This window comes from Cinclus cinclus, chromosome 24 (assembly GCF_963662255.1).
Source record: "Cinclus cinclus chromosome 24, bCinCin1.1, whole genome shotgun sequence".
NCBI classification, from domain to species: Eukaryota; Metazoa; Chordata; class Aves; order Passeriformes; family Cinclidae; genus Cinclus; species Cinclus cinclus.
In genome coordinates, this window is record NC_085069.1 from 4,042,159 (window position 1) to 4,065,775 (window position 23,617).

Below are 23,617 nucleotides of genomic sequence, written 5' to 3' on the forward strand. Positions count from 1 at the left end.
ACTTAACAAATTCTGATGCTCCTGAGTTTGCTGTCAGGTTTTTTTAAGATGCTGAAATGTGTGTTTTCCAGATTGCTGTGTGGGCTGTTTTTTCACTAACAATCTGGAAAGTAAATGGGCATTTTGTGGGGTTTGGTGCTAAGTAGGTTTAATTGTTGGAAGCACGCATTGTTGCAAAGATGAAGCATGCAATTGAAGTTCTCTTAATAATTTGAGAAGATTGAAATATGTGTCAAATGAAATGCCATAGTCAAGGAACCAAAGCAGTTGAATGAATTGCCCATAAATTTCTTTCGGCAGGAAGTGTGCATTTGTGAGTGAAATGTTTATTTCTTCTAGGCAATAGGAAATAAGAGTGTTTAAATAAAGGTATGGTATATGTGATGCACTGGAGTACAATCCATGGATGAGAGTGAAATGTCAACACTCAGTTCATTTACTTAGAGAGCAGCAGTTATGTTTTGATGCCCAGGTGGATTAATTAATTGTAGTGGTAGAAATACAGGGTGTAAAACACAGGTGACTGTTGAGCTTAGTATTTCACTATGTTGTAGAGAAACTCAGGAATCTAGAAAATTCTGAATAAATAAATGCTTATTTGCCATGCAGTACAATGGTATTTTTAGGCAGGTGGTCAAGAAAATTTAAATTGGAAAACCATCAAACTTGTTTCATACAATCAAAATATCAGAGACTTATCTACAAATTGAAACACAAGGAGCATTCTCTTTTGTATTCAGCAAAGAGTTGGAGTATGTGTGCTGTTATGGAAGTTTATTTTTGTGCAAATATTAGTCCAATGAATTTTATAAGTGTGAACAAGATTGTAGGTGCCCTGAAACACAATGTTTCATCTAGGACTAGCAATTATATGCTTAAATTCAGTTTTGCTTTTTTTTAAATTAAAAAAAAATTGCTCTGGAGTAATTTGCTCTCGGTGACAAGAGAAATCTGCAAGAGAAGTATCTAAAGCAATTTTTGAGCTGTGGTAGTAGCTTTATTTTTTATAACATCCTTAGTACCTGTGAGCAAGGTTGGTAGAGGGACAGTCCTCCCAGCTTTAAGGAGCTGCATGTAACTGTAGCATGGTCTTCATCAGAACCCCAGGGATGTGCACATTTCTTTGAGATGTGCTTTTAGGAAGCCCCAGAACATCTTGTGATGTGGCATCTTCCCTGCATGCTCTCTTTCTGCATGGGATATTTTCCAGAGCTTTTAGACATCCCTTCTCTGCTGTTTTCTTCAGAGAGTTCCTTAGACCTGTTAAAATTGAGAGATGCTCTCTTTAGCCTCATCTTTATCCAAGATACAATATGGTTATTACATAACCTAGTATTTTTCATTTTGTTACTTGCATAGCAGAATAACTGCAGGACTCTGCTTGATTCAGGTTAAACTGGAAACTTGAAAAATTGCTATTTTTACATGCCTGACATTTTGTTTGCATGCTTGAGCTTATTATGTTTGCTCATTTCAGGACTGCCTCTGAATTGCACTCCAGAAAGAAGAAACAATCCTGTTGGTTTAAGTTGAACATTTGTCTCTAAGAATAAGAACAAAGCCATGCCAGTGCTTTCAGAGGACTCAGGTAATTCAACTGCATGCTTTCAACAGAACAGTGACTGAAATCTTATCGTAGGTGTTTCACACATACAATTAATTCAGATTGGAGTAAAATGTAATATAATTGAGATAATTCAACTGAAGTTTTTTTAGCAATTACCTACAAGAAAGAGGTGGAGTGTAAATGGTGAAAATTAATAAAGTCTCTCAGGAGATAGTTTCCTAAGAGCCTTAGAGCCCCTGAATATATTGTGATGGACCTGAATGTATTCTGATAGGCTTCTGTAGGCAGAGTTGGACCTCTCAGTGTAGCAATGCCTTCTGCATGTGCTTATTTAACATCAGCCCATATATATCTGATCCTTGCTGTGTCATTTCTTAATATTTTCTGAATAAATAAAATGGGGTTGGTAAAGTTAGTTAGTATTCTTCCTTTTAACTTAAGTGACTTTGTTCAAGACTACTTAATTAGCTTCTCCAGTATGCTACCCAGGGGGAAGTCATGGATACTAAATGATGCTTAGTGTTAAAGCAGAAGTGAGTTTGAGCCTTCTGGATCAAAATGCACTCTTAAGGTTCATGGAGAGAACAGTCAGAGGAATAGATTTGGCCTGCTTTTTGGTTTGTTTGTTTTTTTCCTTTAAATTTTCATGGTTTGTTGTGCTCTAGTCTTTCCAGACATGGTTGACCAGGAAAAATCTGGTGTTTGTCTGGTTCTGTGTACTGCAGCATTGGGATATTGGTGATGTAGAGACGTTTTAGGAAACTAGCCATAAGCTTTGATTCCACCACAATGGAAATCTACACCTGTTCTTTCCTCCTCTGATTAGGCCTGGCTTTTTGCAGGTGCCTCAGAGGTAGAAGGGGCAGGATAACAATTGTAGGCAAAGTTGCTGGGGAAGAAGCTGCTGTCTGTGCAACAAAGGAGGTCATTCAGTCATTCAGAGAGTCTGCTGTGGCACTTAAAATTCCAAGTCTGTAAGAGGGAAACAAAGCGTAATAAACACAAAGTGGGAAATGTGAAAGATGATTTAAAACAGTGTTTATTGCTTTGTTAGCTTTTGCCTTAATATAATGCTGTGTTTGCCACTTATGAAGGAAGTGTTGCAGAATGAGTGGTGGATAAACATGATGGATAAACACAAAATAAACGTGAGCCTTTCTACAAACTTGGTGATCACCGATGTGGTGCCCAAGTAAATGTAGTGATTGTTAAGTCTGCAGTAGAAGGTCCCATGAGAAATGCTGTGTACAATGGTTTTGTTCTGTCCTGAATCTAAATTTAGGATTGCATGAAACTTTGGCCCTTTTGACATCTCAGCTAAGACCTGATTCAAATCATAAAGAGGAAATGGGATTCCTTAGGGATGTCTTCAGTGAAAGGAGTCTCAGCTACCTGATGAAGGTAAAAGTTTGTATTTATTTATGTACATTCTCCTTGCAGTTTACTTTTTCTGTTCCCTTGATTTGTCAGCCATTTACTTTGCCAAACTTTTTTTTTTACAATTCTGTACCAACCAAGAGATATGTGTGTTTAGGGACAAACAGTAATGATGTTTGACAGTTAACATATTTTGTTCAGGAATAAATTTTTCTGCTCTTCTTGCTAAAATGAAGATACAGTGCCCAATAGCTAAAAAGCAGTGTGAAATGGCTTCATTTTCCCCTTATGCTCCTAAAGTCTTCATAGATCTTCTGACTGTCTGAAACTACCATGAGCAAAAAGAAAACTAAAGGACTCCTAGACAAAACAAAAATAACCCTGAGAGGGATTATTTTTCTGACACACTTAAGATAAATTATGTTCCTTAAATAGAAAAATATTCCAGTGTAGGTATATTTAGAAAGTTTTGTATCTCTCTGTAGAAATATCCCTGAATAATCTTTTTCAGATTCATGAAAAGCTCCGTCATTATGAAAGACAAAGTCCAACTCCTGTTTTACATAGTGCAGCAGGATTAGTTGAAGATGTGAGTAAAAATTCTTGTCTCATAATTTCCCTATTATTTACACCTGCTTTTCTAACAAATCAAAGCTTTGCAATTGTGCTGTATGTGAACATATTTCTCATCTTCCCCAACTGTCTTAGTAATCTGTTGGCCATGATTAATCAAGGAAATGAGAGCTCAAAAATACCAAGTTGTTAAATGTCTAGTGAAGATGGACACATTCAGGTAGAAGGAAAGGATATTGTTAATGACCTTCCTAAGGGAGAGGCTGCAAAAAGCCTTCAGTCCTATCTTGACAATAGGCTGTCCCAGCTGAGCATTCAGTCTTTTATTCAGGCTTAAAACCATGAAACCCAGGCAGCATTGCTGTTGACACAGCGTGGTTTGGGTTGGAGGGACCTTGAAAGGTGATCTCATCTAAGCACCACAGGCAGGCTCACCTTTCCCCAGATCAGATTGCTCACAGCCCTGTTTATCCTGATTTTGGGTGTTTCCAGTGGTGGGGCATCCCTAACTTCTCTTGGCACCCTTGTTTGCAGCATCTCACCATGCAGCTGTTCTGGAATCTCACCACCTTCATCATAAAAATTCTTCCTTATATCCAATCTAAATCTGCTCTCTTTCAATTTAAAGCTGCTGCCCCATGTTCTTACACTACAGGCCTTGGTAAAGAGTTTTTTTTCTCTCTTGTAAGCCTCCTTTATGTGCTGAATTGCAGCAGTAAAGGCTCCCCCAAGCCCTCTCCTCTCCAAGCTGAACAATCCCAACTATCTCATCCTTTCCTCATAGGAGAGGTGTTCCAGCCCTCTGAGCAATTTCCTGATCCTCCTGTGGATGCACTAGAACAGGTCTGTGCCCTGGGGACCCTGGAGCTGGACACTGCTCTGGGTCTGGGGGTCTGATGAGAACAGGAGGAGGCAGAGGATCACCTCCCCTGACCTAGGCTGGGCTTCTCTTCATGCAGACTGGGACACAAAGCACACGTTGCCATCATGTGTCTGATGTTTCATCTACCAGGATCCTCAGGCCATTCTCCTAAGGGCTGCTCTCAATCTGTTCATCCCCCAGTCTGTTCACAGAGAGAGTTGTGTCTTAGATTTGTGTGTGACACGATGCCATATGCCTGTGAAGCGAAATTTTCTCTGCATTTGCTGGCTCTTTACATGCACCTGTTTTGTACCATAGTGTAGGAAGGGGCAGTGGAAGGTTTGGGAGCTGGAGTATTTCCCTTTTCAAAGTCAGGAGACCCCAGTGTCCCACCTTAACATGCAGCACACCCCCTCTGCCTGTTCCCCCACACAGTGCACAACCTCCACAACAGTTTCAGTGTTGCTACCTGTCAAGTCATATAAAATTTCCCTCTTCAGAATAGCAGAGAAATTTTTTATAGAACTGTATGAATTCCCTGTTTAGAACCCTTAACAGGGTAAGGAAATCTCTTTTCCCTCAACCCATTTTCCCTTCCTCCACCCTCCTGTGCTTTCTCTCTCCTCCCACACAATCAGTCCAGTGCAGAAGTGCCTCCACTATTTCTCTAATCTTTTGTTTAGAAGGCCTGAGACTTCAGGGCATATTTTGGTGTCCAGGTTTTGCAGGGGAATAAGGGAGGTTATGTTGCATGTTCCACACAGGTAATGCTAGATGACTGCAGAAAGGTTTTAAGTCCTTTATCAAATAATACAAGCACAAGAGTGTTGTTTTAGGTATCATGTATTCCATGGAGAGCTTAAAATATCAGAACTCACTCCTGAAATTATATTGATGGAATAACTCTTAAAATGTATGTTTAGGGATTATGATTCTGATTCCTAATATTTTCTACTAATAAAAATAGCTGAAGAAACTTTGGTTTAGTTCAGGTTTCATGCACTATAGACTAGGATCAGTTTTGATGGATGATGGATGCTAGCAAGCACTCAACAGAAATGTAAATACATCATCTTGTTTGGTGGACTCCTTTAATTTTGAGGTTGTAAATTTTTATTTTAAAGGTAATAGAAGAGTTGCAGACAGCACCAGTGAATAATGAAGAAAAAGAGCTGCTTCAGCTGTTGTCAACCCCACATCTCAGGGTAAAAGCCACATTGGGGACCTTAAAGAAATGCCTTTGCAGAATTGTAATGGAACATTTTGTAACAGAAAAGTTATATAGAAGCCTCCCTAGGAGAAAGGAAAAACATCCTCCAAAGTTCTGTTCCGCTGGGATTTCCTGCACAGACTTTAGGATGTGAAGGAAATTGAAAAGAGAGAGCTTTCCTGCATAATGCACCACGCTGTCTTCCATTCCTCCCTTCCTTTCTGTTTTCTGAGACACCAAAAAAGAAAAGGAGAAGAAAAAGATACCTTCTTGCTTTTCATAGTCCACTTAATTTTTTTTAGGCTGAGCTTTGTTGTTGTCTGTTCAATTTTTTTTCAGTAAATTGACATATATCAGTATATAGCTTACATGATGGGTAATTTAGTTGCTAAATCTTTTTTGGAGGGTTTGAGGTAAGGGTGGAAAGGGGGAGGTTTAATTTTGCTGTAATACTGCAAACATGAGAATGGGAATGGCAGTGTTACTCCATTACATTACTGTTCTTTATTTCCTTTATGCAGGCAATGCTTGTAGTACATGACACTGTAGCACAGAAGAACTTTGACCCAGCTCTACCACCTCTACCTGATAATTTTGATGATGATTTTGATGAGGAATCAGTGAAAATTGTTCGGCTAGTGAAAAATAAAGAACCCTTGGTACATATACTAGATCACCCACCTCTAGTCATAAAACTTTATAATGCAAGAGTGTTATTGTGAGTGTGGAGGAGACAATGCAAGATGTCACCAACTAGCCTTCAGAAACTTGGAGTGTTCTGAGGCTTGTAAATAAAAAATGATTTGGTAAATGATAAATGCACTGTCACAATTTTGCATTTAGATGCTTTATGGGCATAGTTTATAATGCCAGTTAGCTCAGGAAACACAGTGAAGAAAGTGTATATGTTGAAGCAATTATGCTGATTATATGTATTAATTCTTTTCATGCTGTAACTAACATTCAATGACTTAATGTATTCACTTGCATGAAAGTCAGTGATGTATGCTAAGAGTATGTTTGATACCTATATGTGAGCATGATATTGTCATGGTCCTAATTTTATACAAGTGGAAATGGAAGAATTTATTTCCTAAGGGAAAACAGTTGTATTAGGAAAGAAATCTGCTTTTTGTGTATCACAGTAGTAGAAGGGAGCAGTGACTGAATTCCTGATTAAAGCTTTGTATTGCCAGCAGAGGTAGGAAGAGGAAAAAAAAATCTTAACTACTCTGCTTTTGTTTTTACATATAGAAGTGCTGACTGTATTGTATAAAGATTCAAAAGAGGAAGAGAGAATTTGTTACAATAAGCCATTTTCACACTTGAGTGACTTTGCAATAAAGCAGGAAGTGTAAGCACTTAGCAAAGTCAGTAGAAAGTAAGGTGGGTGCACCTTCCCATAATCACTTGGGCAAAACATAAATAATAGTGGAAATCATCTAGGAGAAAGAGGAAATCCATAGAACAAATTAATTGCAGTTTAAAAAACGTAGTAGCATACACATTATTTCACTGGTTGCTTAATTCAGGGCAAATACCTTACATCTTTTTGGGTGGGGGGTATGTTTTATTTCAGGGAGCTACCATCAGAAGAGATGAACACACAGGAGCTGTGATTGTAGCAAGGATCATGAGAGGTGGTGCAGCTGATCGCAGTGGTATGATTGCAGTAGAACATTTCTGAAGTTGCATTTGTGAACCTCTGGAGTTTCCTAGGCATGCTCTTAGCATTTCTGTATTTCATCAGTAATCTGTTAATCTAATTACATATTCTTTCTATTAAAATGGCCATCAGGAAAAAATGAAAACAGAGATGGAAGAAGTATGTTTAAACTTTAAAAGAAAGCAAAGAATGTTTTTTACTTTTGATCTAGTGGCTTACTTTATTCAGTGTATCATGTATTTTCTGTTTGCTTTACTGAGACATTCTTTTATGTCAGTTAACAGTAGCTATATATATATGGCAAGTACAACATTTCTTACTGAACTGGATAAACAAACCTAAATCTTGTAGAGCCTCTTCACGGCTTGTTAAAAAAAAAATAGTCTAGCATTCTTTCTGTGAGTGTGAAGTATTAATCTGGCAGTTGACAAACGTTACTCTTGCCGTTACAGTCAGCAGTGTGTGTCCTGACTTCCTAAGAGTTGGTCACACTCATGAAGCTGTTCCAGTTTTGCACACTTAATACTGATCCAAGTAGTGATTTTTCCAGAGTACCTTGCCACAAGTTGCCTGCCTGCATGCTGCTCTCCTTTGGGACTGTGCTGCATGAAAAACAAGTGCCATAAGGAGTAAAGGCAGGAGACTGTGAGGCACATTACCAACAAAGGCACTTGGCTTGGTACTAAATCCATCAGTCTGGATGAGGGAGGAGAGGAAGTACATGCTGATGACTTAGGCTGGACATCAGAGGAGTAGTGCTTTCCAGTCTCTGGATCTATTTTAATTTACTTACCATCTTTTCAGGTCTTGTCCATGTTGGAGATGAACTAAGAGAAGTCAATGGTATTACTGTGCTTCACAAACGACCAGAAGAAATAAGTCAGATTTTGGTCTGCACTGATTTTCATTTCAAGATGTTTTCTGTTTGGTGATCTAGTAATTACAGTAAATGATGGCATTTAACCATGAGTTTAAAATATAGAGCTAAAAGATGCAATCCCTGCTTGTCTTTGCATTAAGAGTTTTTCTTCTCCCAGTGGATTAGTCTTCTCCTTTTGACTTCAGAAACTTCTGCGAACTGGATTGGTACCAAGTAAGATACAAATACAAAGTTAACATGTTGCTCTGTCAAGAACTTCCCTTTAATGCTTTGTTTATGACAAGCAAACTGCACATTATAAATACGTTCCTAGAAGATGATTCATGATGTGATGTGTTAGGAAGCTGAAGGGAGCCTTGTGTTCAGTAGAGCTGTCAGTCTGTTCTTTAGCAGCAGATTCCTGGTGACAGGAGCAATTTCTTGCTTCAAGCTTCTCTAACATGAATACCTACAAATCTGGGTAGAAAGTGTTGTAGCAGCTCTTATGCTTCTTTATCTCTGACTTCCCCCTTGCCTTGGTGTGGAGTGGAGTTAGGGACACAGTAAGGAGACTGGCATCAGTTCCATCACCTAATTTCAATTTAGATCAAATAACCCCAAGTAATGCCAGTGACTGCTTTTAACTTTGGGGGGGGAGGGGGGTGTCAAAACCACTTTGAAATAGTGTGTAAAATTTTATTTATGGGCATCTTGGGATGCTATTTATCTGTCCTGTGTAATTTCTAACTATATATGTCCTGTGTGAGGTAATGCCTGAAGTGTAACACCTTTCCATTGTTTATTTTTTGAAGAAGAGCTACAAATGTATGTTTGGTTTTGCATTTTAATCTGTGCAGAATTGCAGGCTTTTCTACAACACAGTTTCATCTCGTGCAAAATAAGGCATCTACAACAGATAAGATAAACCCATTCTAGATTCCTGAAGGACCTAGAAGTGCTTTTTAGTTTACTATAATTAATAATTGTCATTTCCTAGCAAAAGATTTCTAGAGTGAAAGTAGGTGTTTATTTTGTGGATGCTTGCATTTCACTCTTAACAGATTAGCTCCTATGTGGAGAAAACAGCAGTATTTTTCAAAGCAGCACTTCAAAAGTATTAGTCTGCAAAAATTTCAGTGTTGTACTAAAAACCGCAGAAATATTTAACGTCCTGTGAGCTGTAGCCCAGAAATTAATGCAATTGCTAAAAGCAAATGAAGGAATTTTAATGCAGGTCCTAATATGTTTTAGCCAAGGATGTCTGCGTGGGCAGGACAGTGTTGTGGAGTCATGGAACATGCTGATAGTCTCTGTAATACAGTTAATTCATGGATTGCTTAGCCTGTTAGAGTTCTGAGAAGGAGACAGCTGCTAGCTCCTTAACTGGAGCTTGAATAGTCTGCACAGTATCCTTGTCATGCTCTCCAAGTTAAAAACCATTTCTATTTTTCTCAGGCTCAGTCTCGAGGGTCAATAACATTAAAGATAATTCCAGCCATCAAAGAAGAAGATCGTCTGAAAGACAGCAAGGTATGCAGTGAAATCCTGAAGCACATCTTTGCATCTCTGTAAATGCAGCATGCCTGCTCTTCCAGTGGGAAGTGCCACAGACACATAATTGAGCTCCAAAGATAGGAGAGTGCTTTTTTGTGCAGTACCTTCCTGTTCAATAGAATTATTTGCATGACTCTTCTCCCCTCATCTTTGGACACGCTCTTTTATAGCATTTCTGAAATCCTGCCTCTTCTCTTTGGTTTGTATAATTAAATTCAGTGTTCTGCTGTTTCCTCTCACCATGGCAGCTGCAATCTGTCCATTATCTCTGGGCATTTTGCCACTCACTTGAGTGAAAATGGAGTTCTCTACAGACAGCTGCATTCACCATGTGACCCCATCAGCCCAGTCCATCTGCCCTACCTGACCAGCAATAACTTAGTGCTCGACTGGTCCCTCATCAGACTCCTCTGTCAGTCTCCCTGCTTCCTTGCTTTTGGTTACTGAACTCTTCCTTGAAGCCCACAGATCACTTTCTGAAGTGGTTCTGCTGTTATGTGTTACAGAGTGTTAAGATACAAATCCAAAGTTGAATAGTGGATTTTGATGCATTAAAGGAACATTTTAAGGACAGTCTTTACAACTGAGCAGCTTTGCCATAAATTTATTTTTGTTTTCTCCCTCCCCTTATTTTTTTTTTTTAATCATTCCTTTATTGCATTTTGTACTTAATGTAGGTTGCAATCTGTGTTTCTTGGAATTTTGGTCTTTTGAATCTCAAGTTCCACAATTCTGATATATAACTGCTGGGCATGTGCTGGAGAGTTCATTTCTGTTTCTGCATAAGCTGCTAGGTGTCTGTGTTTTGGAGTGCTTGAAGGAGGGATAAAGTGTATATGTAGTTAGCAGTGTTAGCATTGAGGAAAGCATTTTAAAGGCAGGTATTTGAAATCCCAGATAGGACAAGAAGAAATTACATGCTAACTTTCTTTTCAAGGTGTTTATGAGGGCACTTTTCTGCTATAACCCCAAAGAAGACAGAGCCATTCCTTGCCAGGAGGCTGGGCTGCCATTTAAGAGACGACACGTGCTGGAAGTTGTGAGCCAGGATGATCCCACGTGGTGGCAAGCCAAGCGTGTTGGGGATACCAACCTCAGAGCAGGCTTGATCCCCTCCAAACAGTTCCAAGAAAGGTTTGTCAGCAAAGATTACAGATTTTATTTTTCTTTCACATGTATATAGTGTAACTGTATTGATATATTGATTTAATGCTGGGGTTTTTTCACAGAAAATGAAGGGCACAGTCATGTCAAGGGAAATACAGCTGCTCAGGGGAAAGTGCTAAAAAGCTCAATTTTATCCAATTGTAGAATAAACTTCCTGGCTTGATTTGGGTGTTTTGACATTGTCTTAATGCTTTGTAGCATGAGGACAGAAGCACTTGCTAAACAAATGTGTATGAAATGAAATGTGAAATATCAGTCTCTTAACCATCCTGGCTTATGAAAACACTGTATTTCACAGCCTTGTACTTCAACAGATTTATTGTAATTATTTTGAATTTATGCACATAATATCAGATCTTCTGGCTTTTGAGAGAGTATTTAGCTTGGACTGGGATACCTTCTAGAGCTTGAAGTTTCTCTGTTTTTGCAGCAAGATATGTGTACCTTCTAAAGCAAAAATATCCCTCAGTTCTTGTCTTTCCAGTACAGAAATCCTGTGTTTGAGAAGGAATCTTGTTTTAAGCCACTGGTCTCACTTTGTGATTCTTGCTGTAAATTCTTAAAAATGTCTTCTTTGGGTTGTGGTTGTTACAGAGGGGGGGGTATCTAACAGTTGAACAGGTCTGCTGCTGCTGCTGGCCTGCATCATTTCCAGAAGGTTGCTGATTGAGGTCTCAGCTCCACTACATGAAATATTATTGTTGTTATTATTATTATTACTATTATTATTAGTAGTAGTAGTAGTAGTAGTATTGAAATACTAGGACAATTCTGCCTCAACAGCTGTTTCCTTCTTCCTGGGCATGCATATATTGCAAAAAATGCTGCTGCACTGCAGTCTTCTTAATTTTTTGGACATTGTAATCATGTAAAAATATGTACGCAGGAATATAGAAATTGCTTAAGTGTTTGTTTCCCTTGAGTGACTGTATAAATGCCTGAGCAGCATCTTCTGTCTGCTATAAATATTGCAAAAAAAACACTTGGGAAGAAATTGTGGTTTCAATTGCCAACAGTGAGGAGTTTCTTGAAGGCTGGATTTTTGTGCTGGATTGTTGGGGTGGTTTTGGTGTTGGGTTTTTGGCGGGAGGAGTTGAGCAAATAGGAATTGTGATCTGGTTTCTGATTTTAATACTTAGGAAAATTTTACTTGATACTCTGTTCTTGTATTTTCACACAAACTGGATAACTTGGTTTGTTTACATAATAAATAACAGAAATAAACTGTAATAAGAGAACACTTCAAACTGATCTGGAAAAAGGTGGATAATTTCTACATATGCATAGCTGCAATGACTGCTTTGAACAAAAAGTTATCTACTTAAGGTTGCAGAAAAAGATCATGTGGGCAAAAAGGGAAATAGAAAAAAAAACAACCTGGACTGATAAACTATTGATTTCTGTGCTCTGATATATGAAAGCATAAAATGTTTCAGAATCTTCTTTTCATTCCCTTAGCAGTAACAATCTGAGACTGTCATAGTTTTATATAAAACCTTTTAAATAGTTGAATCAGAGGCATTTTAATTTTTTTAAGGAAAAGCACTAATTCTTTATTTCCCATGCTATGTGTACAACATGCTATAAATTCTCTATAATTCTGAGTTTACATATCTAAAAGATAATTTTCTATTCAGACGACTGATTTACAGGAGAACAACAGGCACTCTGCAGAATGCCAGAACTCTGAAGAAACCATTGTGTAAGTCTGTTCTGTTCTTTCAGTGCTGTTTTAATTGGTACTAAGTTCTCAGTATTTCTGTTACTTGAATAATGATGTGTATTTCAGCACTGATTGAATACAGTCAGGTATTTTGAATACAATCTGCTATTGGCTGATGTGCATGAACACAAGCTGCCCCGGGGGAGGATTTGGGTTGGAGCTTTATTCAGTGTTGCTGGTGCCTGTTGTTTTTGAAAATCATAGCTGTCCCTCTCTTCCTGCTCTTAAGAACATGAGGCCTTTCATATTTAGATGCCTTAAAATTTGCTAGTGTTCACACTTTTTCTGTGGTTTGAAACTTTAAAACTGCAAAAATAACCTAATATATGAGTGCATGCAACTAAACTCATATGCAAACAAAGTGTAGCTTCAAGGAGAATAAAATTCACTGGAGCTGGAAATACAATCTGTATTTCAGGCTTAATGTTACAGAGCTGGTCTTTAAGTAGACTTCAGAGTGATTGTTGTTTACAGCTCTTCAGTCTGTGTCACTGAATTATTCACAAAACCTCTACATGTGAGGGAATTGCTAGGAAGAGCAGGAAAGCTGAAGATGCTACAATTATCCTAAAATGTCTTTCTGTTGCTCTTGGGTACTTCAGCACAGGCCCTGTTGATGTGGGGGGAAGCCTGTGACTGTGTGCAGCCAGGATTGTGCAAGGATTCTGGAAATGAGAGTAATAGAAGTGAATAATTTTGAGTAATAGAAGTGAATTTCTGCCTTTGGTGCATGATGAGATACAGGTGCTCTTGTGCTACAAGGAGGGAAGATGCTCAACTCAATCAAGTTATAAAATAGCATTACTGATTAAAATGAAGCTTTTCCAAATTAGTTTCCATTGCACTCAAATTAGGAGGCATATAATGAGGAGTGCTGCTTAAGCTTTGTATCAGATGTTTGAGACAATTAAGCTGATAACTGGTTATAATAACTCATTTCAGCCTGAAACTCTTTAATCAGTTGATAAGGGTACTGTATTGCAGTACTTTCTTTAAGGTAGAAAAGCCTGTTAAGCAGATTAAACCAGAAGAACCTTTCATTTCCTCTAAATTTGCTCAATTATTTGTCCATCTTTTAATATCATCCCAACTCTGCCTTTCATGCTAACTATAGATGATCAGTCTTCTGACAAAGGTAGGTGTTCTAACACTTCCTGTCTGAATATAAACAACCAATGTATTTCCTAAAATACTTGCTACGATTCCAAAGGGAACAGTAAATCTATTAGTCTTAGGACATTTTCTTTGTGAGCTATTATTTGAACTAATTTAATTCACATGGATGACTTAAGTAATAGTATCTTCAAAGTTTGCTTCTGATTCAAGAGAAAAGATTTGTCTTCTGAGATGTATTTACATGTTCTGTAGGTTTCTGAGTGAAGTTCAAAGACTTGCAAGTTAAATGCAGTCTTCGTATCTGGTATATTTAAAAAATAAAGAAATATTGGGGTTTAGCATTTTAGGGCACCCATGTCAGTCCTAAGAGATTTGTCTTCATTGTTCATTTGGGCTGCTTGCTGTGTTATTTTCATTATGAGCAACTCTGCTGGGCTTATGCAGTTTATATGTCATGTACCAGCTGCCTTTCCAAATATCAGGTATTTCCTGTTGAATTCCATTTGCTGTGATTTTTTTTTTCACATTACAGTTGCTTGTTGATATTCATATTCCAAGTATTAGTATTCCATTGACTTGGATGAAAGCACTAATCATATTCTGTAATTAGAGTACAGCAGTCATGGCCAGCTGTCAAAGCACAAGTCTGAAAGAGCCTGTCTTGAACAGCAGAAAATGAACAAAAAAAACCAGCTCTGATCTTAGCTATGGGTTGATGTTATTGCTATTTGTATTTTTCTTAATGTAGGCAGAATGTTTGGGAATACACATTGGCATTGTTTGATTAGACACCTGCATGAATAGTTATTTATTAAAAAACAAAGCCCTCTCAACTGGTACCTTTGGTTAAAGGTGTAAGTGCTGTGAATTTTTGCTCATGTTGGGTTTATCCCATGCACCAGCACCTCAAAATGAGTTCTGTAAATACTGCAAGGGCACAGTTGTCTAAATGTTACCAAACCAGGCATCCCTCTTTCAGGAAGTATGAGAACTCAGTATTTGTCTTAGGATTGCAGAGTGGTTTTTGCAGCTAAGTGTCATGGTTTTATTATGCACATTTTAGGGGCCTTGGGGGTGGTTGTAATTTGAGGAGAGACAGGTTGGGGGTTTTTAACATGTTATTTTACGTAGATGCATATGACCAAAGCATCAAATCTTTCTTTTTAAATAAAGAATGAATAAGCAATGATAATATAACTTGGTCAAAATGAAGGGGGTTAGAGTTCATCTTTGTCATTTCTGATCCCCATTTTTTCCAGGCCCAAATGATAAATGAAATCAGAAGAGGCAATTTCCTTACATAACTATACTCATTTATAAAGTTATTAATTAAAAAAACCAAAAATCTCTGTGCTTGTGGAGTCATCTTCTTTACTTCTGCCTGAGTATCATCCTTTTACCAGAGCACCAATCAAATGTCATGAATGCTGATGAAAAGCATCAACTTTGGGAACTGTAAATACCAAGATATAAAATCTTCTAGTTCAATATCGAAGTCAAGGATTTTTATCAAATACAAACCAATAGCCAAGGCAAATATTTTTCTGATATCAGCAGTGATTAAGTTTAGAAAGTATGTGCAAACAATGCAGGATATATTTCTTTCCTTGCCAATGAGCCAGACTTGTATCACACACATTGCCTAAGATATTTCCTTCCTCCCTCTCACTCTCCTTTTCCCTGTGCCCTACCCCCCATTTCCTTGCTTTTTAATTTACAGAAGACTGTGACTGTGAAGGATATTTCAATGGACATTACATAGGTGAGTAACCAAAACCCTTCACCTCTTCTCCAGCACACCCACCCCAAAAAAACCCAGAACCAAAATGAAAATAAAACACCCGACCAAATAAAAGCCCCCAAAAACCCACGTCCATATTAAAAAATTAAAACTGTACAATTTAAATTCATTTCCCATCCATTCATAAACGAGGTTATCTCTGTGAAGAGGCATAATCTGACTTTGTCATACCAATAGTTGGCAGCTGAATGTTGTGAGGGGGATTTTATTACAGATTGCCTGTTAGGTTTTCTATCCCATATACAAACATTTCTCCCATAATCTGAGCTGATATTAACTGATCTGATTATAAACTAAATTTGTGGGAAGAACTCCCATTTGAAGACAATAACTTGTGTCTGCACAGGCTTGAACACCTGGGTAAGTGGGGACTTGTCAGTGTGTGTTCTGCTTTCTGCACAGCTGGTTTACGCAGGAGCTTTAGGTTGAGTCGTAAAGAGAAGGAAAATGTGAATGAAGGCAAGCAGGCAGAGCAAGAGGCAGCAGAGTTCTTGACATATGAAGAAGTCACAAAATATCAGCAACAGCCTGGTGAACAGCAGAGGCTGGTGGTTTTGATTGGTAAGATACCCAGTTGGTTCAAGTTTTCACATTTCTCCTTCTTCCCTTACCCTGCACTTCCAGATATTTGGTTTGGGGTTTTTTTCTTCTGGTGGGTTTTTAAAAATGTTTTTCTGGCTTTTGTTAGAACTTACTCTTCTATTTTAAATTACATTAAATTTTTTAAAAAACTGAAAAAAGCAAGAAATCAAACTCACCAAATATCTAAAAATAATGATGCAGGGTTATTTCTCATTTTTCTGATTAACTGTCCCTTGGTTTTTACTCCAGTGTTTACTTAGGCTGTCAGAACTATCAGTGAAGAGGCAGATTTTGGAATTATCTAACAAGGTTTTGCATGCAGTTTTAATTCAGCTTACCAGTTTTGTGCTAAGCCAGTTTCTCAGGATGCCCTAAAATTCAAGGGTATCTCATAGAACTGACTGCTAAGATCACAGATTTTCTCATTTAGTGTCTGCCAGGTGATTGTCCAGGAGTTGTTCACAGAATTAAATTTGTTCCTGATGATATTCTTCAAAGGAGAGTATGTCAAGAGTTCTGTCATGAAGAGGTTGCATCAAGCACACTCCTGAATCATATTATTTGTGTGAAACTGATATATTTATTTTTTGCAGTATTTCACACAAAAATCAGTCAGTTTTATTTTTTTTAGGTTGTTTGGGAGCCAAGTTAAGTGAGCTCAAGCAAAAAGTTGTGTCAGAGAACCCCCAGGAGTATGGTGTTGCAGTTCCACGTGAGTAAAAATTTCCTGACTTGTGTTTGTTGCATCTTTATTCCATCAGTGCTGTCTAATCAATGTTGTCCCATCTGCACTAATGATCATTTGTGTTCTGACTATTGGTTATATGCATATTTCTGAAGTACTCCAATTGTCTTTTCTTATTGTAATATGCTATGTTTACCCTTAACAAGTGAATAAGTCATTATGTAACTTGGCACATCTGCATTTTGAAATTCTGTCAGCTCAGTGGGGCTTTTTAAATTGTGTTTTCCTGAGTGGGCAGATTGCATTTTCTCAGTGTCTGTTAAAAGAAAAACTTAATACAGGAGGAAAAATTGGAATGTGACTAGCAAAGAGAGCTGATGTAATAAACTAGGATCTTAAAAGTCAGCAAAAACATTGTGTGTTTAAAAGAGGGTGATTTTTCTTGAGAACAGCATTACAGCTGCAGTTAAAAAAAAAATAAAAAAGCAGGCTTGAATAAACCAAGTCAAAATTGGGGCAAGATTTTAAGTTGTTGATTTGTGTATCTAGGCTGTGAAAACAAGCAAGTGAGAGTAAGAGAGAAATTAGTGATTCTTACATGGCTTTATGTTTAGAGTTACACTGAATTTCTTTTACTAGATGATTTTCTAAAAAAAAAAAAAAAAAAAGAAAAAAAGGAATTACCAGACACACATTGAGGGCACTGTTTATATATTATTTAAGACATTTAAAAATTGTTTTTCAGCCAGACTTCAGTAAGTTAGCAAAAGAACTCAAATTAGTAATTCCTACTTGAATTTAAACACATACACAAAAAAACAGCAGACATTGCTTTTATGGTCTGGCATAAACTTGTAGAATGATCATCAAAGCTTCTCCTACAGTAATAACAATTACAAAAAGAAATGACACCAAAAGTAAGAAACTCACATAATTATGCACAAAGTACCTTGGGAAGGAGCCATCAGTATTCTTACTGCAAATTCAAAGGTAGCATAATAGGACTTTATATATCTCCTGGGTTTATTTTTGTACTTTCCAAGAAAATGAGAGTCCAGAATTCCAAACAGTTGTTACACTATTTTCTGTAGGATATATTCTGCTGCATCTACTAGGTGAAGAAGGATGCTTCCTAATATTTTTGTTAGTTACAGCACTCCTGGGAGAAAAACAACTTCATTTTTGGTCATGCAATATTTGAAATTGAGTCTAAAACAAAATTAAATGGTTTCATTTCTGTTTTATTCATTTGAATTTGCCACTGTGAATTTTCTTGTTTAAAGTTGTTAAAATGTGACAGGAACTAAGTAGAGAAAATGTTTGCAAAGGCTGATGTGTCTCCATGTTTTGATTCCCTTTTCTTCTAGATACAACAAGGTCAAGGAAAAGTCATGAGAGAGAGGGAGTAGAATACAATTTTGTTTCTAAGCAATCATTTGAGACAGATGTGCAGCAGAACAAGTGAGTTAATTTTAAAATACTGGTATAATTGACTATTTTAAAATACTGCTTTTACAATCACATGAATACCAAAATCAGGTGGCTAGTTGGACATGCTGTATTAGAAGGGTTCAGCTTTCAAAGTAAAAAGCTCTTTATTGAGTCTGGACTGTAAGAGCAAACTCAAACATTTAGCTGGAAGCAATTTAGGAATAACATTAGTAGGAGCATCCTGAGGTAGAGTTGAAACCTGCATAAGTCTTATGGTTGGTCAGAATTGAATCTAGTGAAAGTAACAGATACTTATTTGGGCCTGCTCACTCTCTGTTTAATATGATGGGTAGAAAGTTTTTTATTCACAAATCTCTTTGAAATGGTGTGTTGGAGTGAACCTGTGGTTATACCAGGTTTTCTGTGAGCCCAGGAGTGTTTCCTCAAAGTTCAGATCTTTACTAGTCTCCTCGAGGATGGGAGAATTGCAGTCCATTTCCTTGCAAGCCTTGTTCTACTTTCTGTGAAAAAAAATCCTTTCCCCTTTTTGTCAGTAGTGCTGATTAACTATTAGTGAGATATGAAGAATTGCTACTAAGCAAAGAAGGGGAAAAAACCCTGGGAAAAAGGAAATCCCTACCCACCCACCCCCAGTTTTCTGCCTTTCTCCTCCCTTTTGGACTGCTGTGAGTTCAGGAAACAGCTATCAAATGTTCTAAATATTCTTACTATTTTTTGTAGATTATATTTAAAAATGTATTGACTTTATAGATTTGTGGAACACGGAGAATATAAAGAGAATTTGTACGGTACAAGTCTGGAGGCAATCCGCTCTGTGATGGCCAAAAAGAAGGTTTGTCTGGTGGATGTGGTACCTGAGGTAAGTTCTGCAGCTTATTTTAAAGAATGCAAATATGATTTCCTGCTGCCTGAGCAGAATAGGGCTCTTGGGAAAGCAGTGTAGTGGTTACAGTTCCTACATGTCCAGCTGGTACACCTGGATGTGTCTTTAGGAGTCCTCACTGTGGGACTTTTTCCCTTGCTGTAGGACTAATGTGCATCCCTGTCCCAGCCTGCTCAGGTCCTGTACCTAGAACAAAGTTGTTCTTTTCATTCTAGTTCTGATTTTAAAAATGCTTGCCACAGCACACCCACACCCACCCAAGGCTCTTAGTTGTAGGATCTCAAAGATACAGTACCAATTTTTGGGTGCAGATATGGAATGCAGTAACATCCTGAATCACCCCAGGACACCAGCACTGTAAGCAGTTCCAGTAGACCTGCTCTTAATACCTCTGTGCTGGGAGTTAATAACTTGAAATTTTGATCCAGATTTTGCAACTAGGCTAGGAAAAAGCTTGTGGTACTGCCTCAGATAAATTCCAAGTTTAAAATTCGCAGTGTTTGGCTGCTTAGGTGAAGCAAACCATAATTTGCCTGTGAAGTCAAGGGTTTTTTATACTTTGCTCAGTATTTTTTGCCATGTCCTTGCCCCTAGCACATCACAGTGCTATTCAGGCCATGCTCCATGCACTCCTGTATGCTATCCAGGCATGAGCCTTTGTTTGAAGAGCAAGAGATTGCTGTGGTCAGATGTGTAGGACACAGGGCTTCACAGCAGTGTGTCAGCCTCTACCAGTGGAACTACTGAAAGCAGTTTGAGTCTGTCACTGACATGTAGCAAAAAGAAGTCTGATAACAAAAATCATCTGTTCACAGGCAGTAAAGCACTTGAGGACTCCTGAGTTTAAGCCTTATGTTATCTTTGTGAAGCCTCTCATTTCAGAAAAGAAAAAACATGTCTTAAAATCTCACATGTCAGAAGAAATCTCAGCCCCCCTTGTAAGTATTCCAACTTCTGATCTCTTCTTTCTAGACATGAACAAAGTATTTGGGCTAGCACCTGTATTACATGAAAGAGCTCCTCTTCCATAACAAGAGTTAAAGTAGGGCACTAAGTAGGTCCTGTAGCTTTTCAGATGGAACTTCAGAATGGAATTTTGGATTCCTTATATACTCAAGTTTTAAAGTAACTTGAAGCCAAGGCCAGTCTTCCATTTAGACCTGGGTACATCATCAAGGCTGCAGCAGGGGAAGCTGCTGCTGAACTCAGATAAATCAACAATCATTTTGCATTTCTGATTTTTTACGTGCTACGTTTCATCTATTGGTGATGCTAGCCAGCTATTTCTTTTATTTCTTACACAGTGACACACCAGTGTTTCAGTGGTGTACACTCAAAACACACTATGTGGATGTCTTAGGACCAAACCTAGATCAGCTGCAGATTGGTGATGTGTAAATCTGAACAGAGTGCATAATGCCATTACTTTGGGTAACCTTAACTTAAATGTGTATGTTACAGAACTTAGTTCACTCGGGAAGTTTTTGTGTAAGCCCTCAAAATACTGAACTTGGGACAGCATATGCAGCATTCCTTTTCAGTTTCTGAGTGTGGTTCCCATATCTTGGGTTAAGCAACAACTCTTAACTACATGAAATGAAGTATCACCATTTTACGTCCCTCCTGTAACATATTTTCCCCCTTCCCTGAAGCCTCTTGCATTTTTTTGGAACAGCTGCCAGTAGCATACTGCTCCTTGATCTCAGTTTTAATATCTTCAGTACCTTTTCCTAATTGCAGCAGCTTTTGTTACATGTTCTCAGAGTAATGACTCATTGTGCTAATACACTTTAAAATGCTAATAACTAGAAGGACGTGCTGTAAATTTCATACCAACATCTTGTGTTGATCAGCAGGATGAAGAACAGCAGGAAATTATTAATTCAGCAGCATTCATTGAAGAGCAGTATGGCCATTTAATTGACACTGTACTGGTGAAAGAAGATCTCCAGAGTGCTTGTAATGAGCTGAAAACTGTGTTAGATAAACTAAGCAAGGATTCATTTTGGGTGCCAGTCAGCTGGGTTAGGTCATAGCTTGTTAACCATGTTTAAGGGAAAGACTGTATAAAAATGTTCTGTAAATAACATGAATTAGAAAAGGGAAATATGTTGAATTTGCTTTAAAACTGCTGGTCTTACCTAGAAGGCAATAAATCAAGACTACGAGGAAAGACCAAAGTCACAAGCTGACACTGCCTTTCTGAGTGAAAATTTTGAATAGCAGCTGTTATTTAAAGTCGATACTCAAACTAAATAAGCCAGTCCAGTCTTTTATTGATCCTTAAACTGGGAATAGTCTATTTTGTGCTGAGACACAAGCTGGAAGGTTTGTCCTTTGGCCACAAATCCAGCCACAGATTTTGTGGCTGGAGTTAAAACCTCAGAATAAAGTACCTCTTGGGAATGAGCTCCTTCAGCTGGGTGGAAGTGTTCCCTGGAGACTGGTTATACCATGCCAGTTCCTCAGTTCAGCTGCCTGGCTGGCCAGCAAAACCTGCTTCCCTTCACCCAGCATTAATTGTAAATCCTCTCCAGTTAGGCACTAAAAACTAGGCCAGCTATAGAAGGGAGTTTCTAACGTCCATCACAGTTCCCAGTACTGCAACTTGTCTTGCACAGGTCACAGGTATTGCTCTGCTCATGCACAGCTTATGCCCACTCTCCCAGTCACAAATGTTAAACCATCTGTGAGTGTAGCTGTGGGACTGGCCAGCTCATGAAACAGACTTTTATAGTGTACATGAACACAACTGCACATGGCTCTAAAATAGGACAATTAAGAAGCTTTGTTTCTGCAAAACATCTTTGCCTGTGCTATCTGGTGGGACACAGCCTTGACACCAATGGAACAGCTCCAAAAAGGGCACTGAAAGGAGGAGCTACAGGTCAACATCATCATTCTTCCAGCATTTATGACTATGCCTGCTCCAAATCTGGTAAAGTTTTCCAGAGCATCTAATGGGCCTGAAGAAGAAAACTGTTAAAGGACCTTGTATATATTTGAGGAGACTTGAATATACAGGATTTTTGAGTGGGTATTAGGAAGATGCAGAGATGATTCTGGAAGTAGCTGTGCTTTATACTTGGGGGATTTAAGGGGGAGAGCATTGTACAGGTGCATGTGAGCTGTAACTACTTCCTCTTTTCACTTGCCTGCTGAGGTCTATTATTTCCTGTGTATTGTGCCCTTTAAACAAGACCTTTTGGTGTACCAGTCTTGTTCCTTATATCTTAACAGTATAATGTTACTCTTGTTCCATGACATTTAGCAGAACTAAAAGTTGCATATTAAAAGCACATTTCTTACACACCAGCCTCACTGAATCTACATTATGTCAAGCACAAAAACTTGTGTAGAGGAGTCACCCCCCTATCCATCCTCTCCAGATGGCAACTTTCATGTGTGGTCCTGCCCATGGGCATTGAGGTTCTACAAAAATAAGAACTTTTCCCAGTCATGTCCCTGCACTTGTCAGTGCTGCAGCCTGGTGGCCTCAGCAAATGCACAAGGACTCCTCCACATGCACTGGGCTGTCAGCTGTGCAACCATGTGCCAGCACAGCCACCAAAAGGGATTTGGCTTCTTAGAGAGGCAATCTGTGACAGATGTACCTTGATTCTATGAAAGACTGAGCAAAATACTTTAAAAACTATTTCAGTAGCAGCATTTCAAACTATGTCATTCTACAAAAATAATAAATGGCCAGATCGAGCTCACTCTAGGTCTGTATTTCAGATTACAGATTTTTATAGTCTGCAAGACAAACGTATTTAGAAGATTCAGATTTAAGTTAAAAAGCTAAGGATCAGAATTTATTTAAAGCAAGGTTGTTATCACAACATCTTAAAATATTTTGAATGACCAGCAGTAAATAAAACTGTGTGTTTGCTTTATAATCAAACAGTCTAATAATAGAAACGTGCATGAACAGAAACAAGGCACAAGTTACATACAAAGTACACCTTAAAATGTCAGTAAATTAGTGTAAATTAACAGAATACAGTATTACCACCAGAAGTGTAAAAGACAAAAAGGTAACTTCATCGTGGGATTGGTGACAGACTCACCCTAGTGGAAAGTCCCATATGCAGCACATTTTCCATGAAATTGAGAATGAAACTTATCACTGGTTGCTGGAAGAGGAGGGTTCACAGAGAACCACAGTGACTGCAAAACCACAGCTATGGTGTGAGGCAGCCCAAAATGAGGAGTGCATTTCATCCCTAATCCTCAATGCAGAACAGCACAGGGTCATCTGCAGTGTCCTGCAGAGAACAGGGGGGTTTTCCTGACAAGTGTTAAAAGATATATCCTCTTAATGGTAACCCTAAAATTAACTAGTAACTCAGCTAACCCTGTGGGGACATGGAGCAATTTTGACTTTTTAAAAGCATCCAAAATCAAGAAACTGTCCACTGCTCAGGGTAACTCGTGGTGAGTAACTGCATTAAGGTTCACTTAGGTGCTTAAAAGCCTCCCATGCCTTCCCAGGGAAGAGAAGCTTCTCAGTAACATTCCAGAATTGAATACCACCTTA

General features: G+C 38.3%; 1 protein-coding gene across 1 annotated transcript; it reads left to right on the forward strand.

Moving 5' to 3' along the window:
- Positions 1-1,498: 1,498 nt before the first annotated feature.
- On the forward strand, positions 1,499-22,329 carry MPP3 (MAGUK p55 scaffold protein 3). The gene is made up of 18 exons (XM_062507852.1): positions 1,499-1,588; positions 2,850-2,968; positions 3,456-3,533; positions 5,504-5,584; positions 6,111-6,248; positions 7,169-7,250; positions 8,060-8,145; positions 9,570-9,644; positions 10,606-10,802; positions 12,473-12,537; positions 13,673-13,693; positions 15,395-15,436; positions 15,878-16,036; positions 16,689-16,769; positions 18,110-18,203; positions 18,945-19,053; positions 19,893-20,015; positions 20,934-22,329. The coding sequence occupies exons 1-18, from the start codon at positions 1,564-1,566 to the stop codon at positions 21,111-21,113; spliced, it is 1,755 nt and encodes a 584-aa protein (XP_062363836.1). The 5' UTR covers positions 1,499-1,563; the 3' UTR covers positions 21,114-22,329.
- The last annotated feature ends 1,288 nt before the right edge of the window (positions 22,330-23,617 follow it).

Coding starts and splice junctions, on each gene's coding strand:
- MPP3 (XM_062507852.1), top strand. CDS start 1,564: ATGCCAGTGCTTTCAGAGGACTCAG. Junction 10,803..12,472: donor TCCAAACAGTTCCAAGAAAG/GTTTGTCAGCAA, acceptor TTTTCTATTCAG/ACGACTGATTTACAGGAGAA. Junction 15,437..15,877: donor TTTCAATGGACATTACATAG/GTGAGTAACCAA, acceptor CTTTCTGCACAG/CTGGTTTACGCAGGAGCTTT.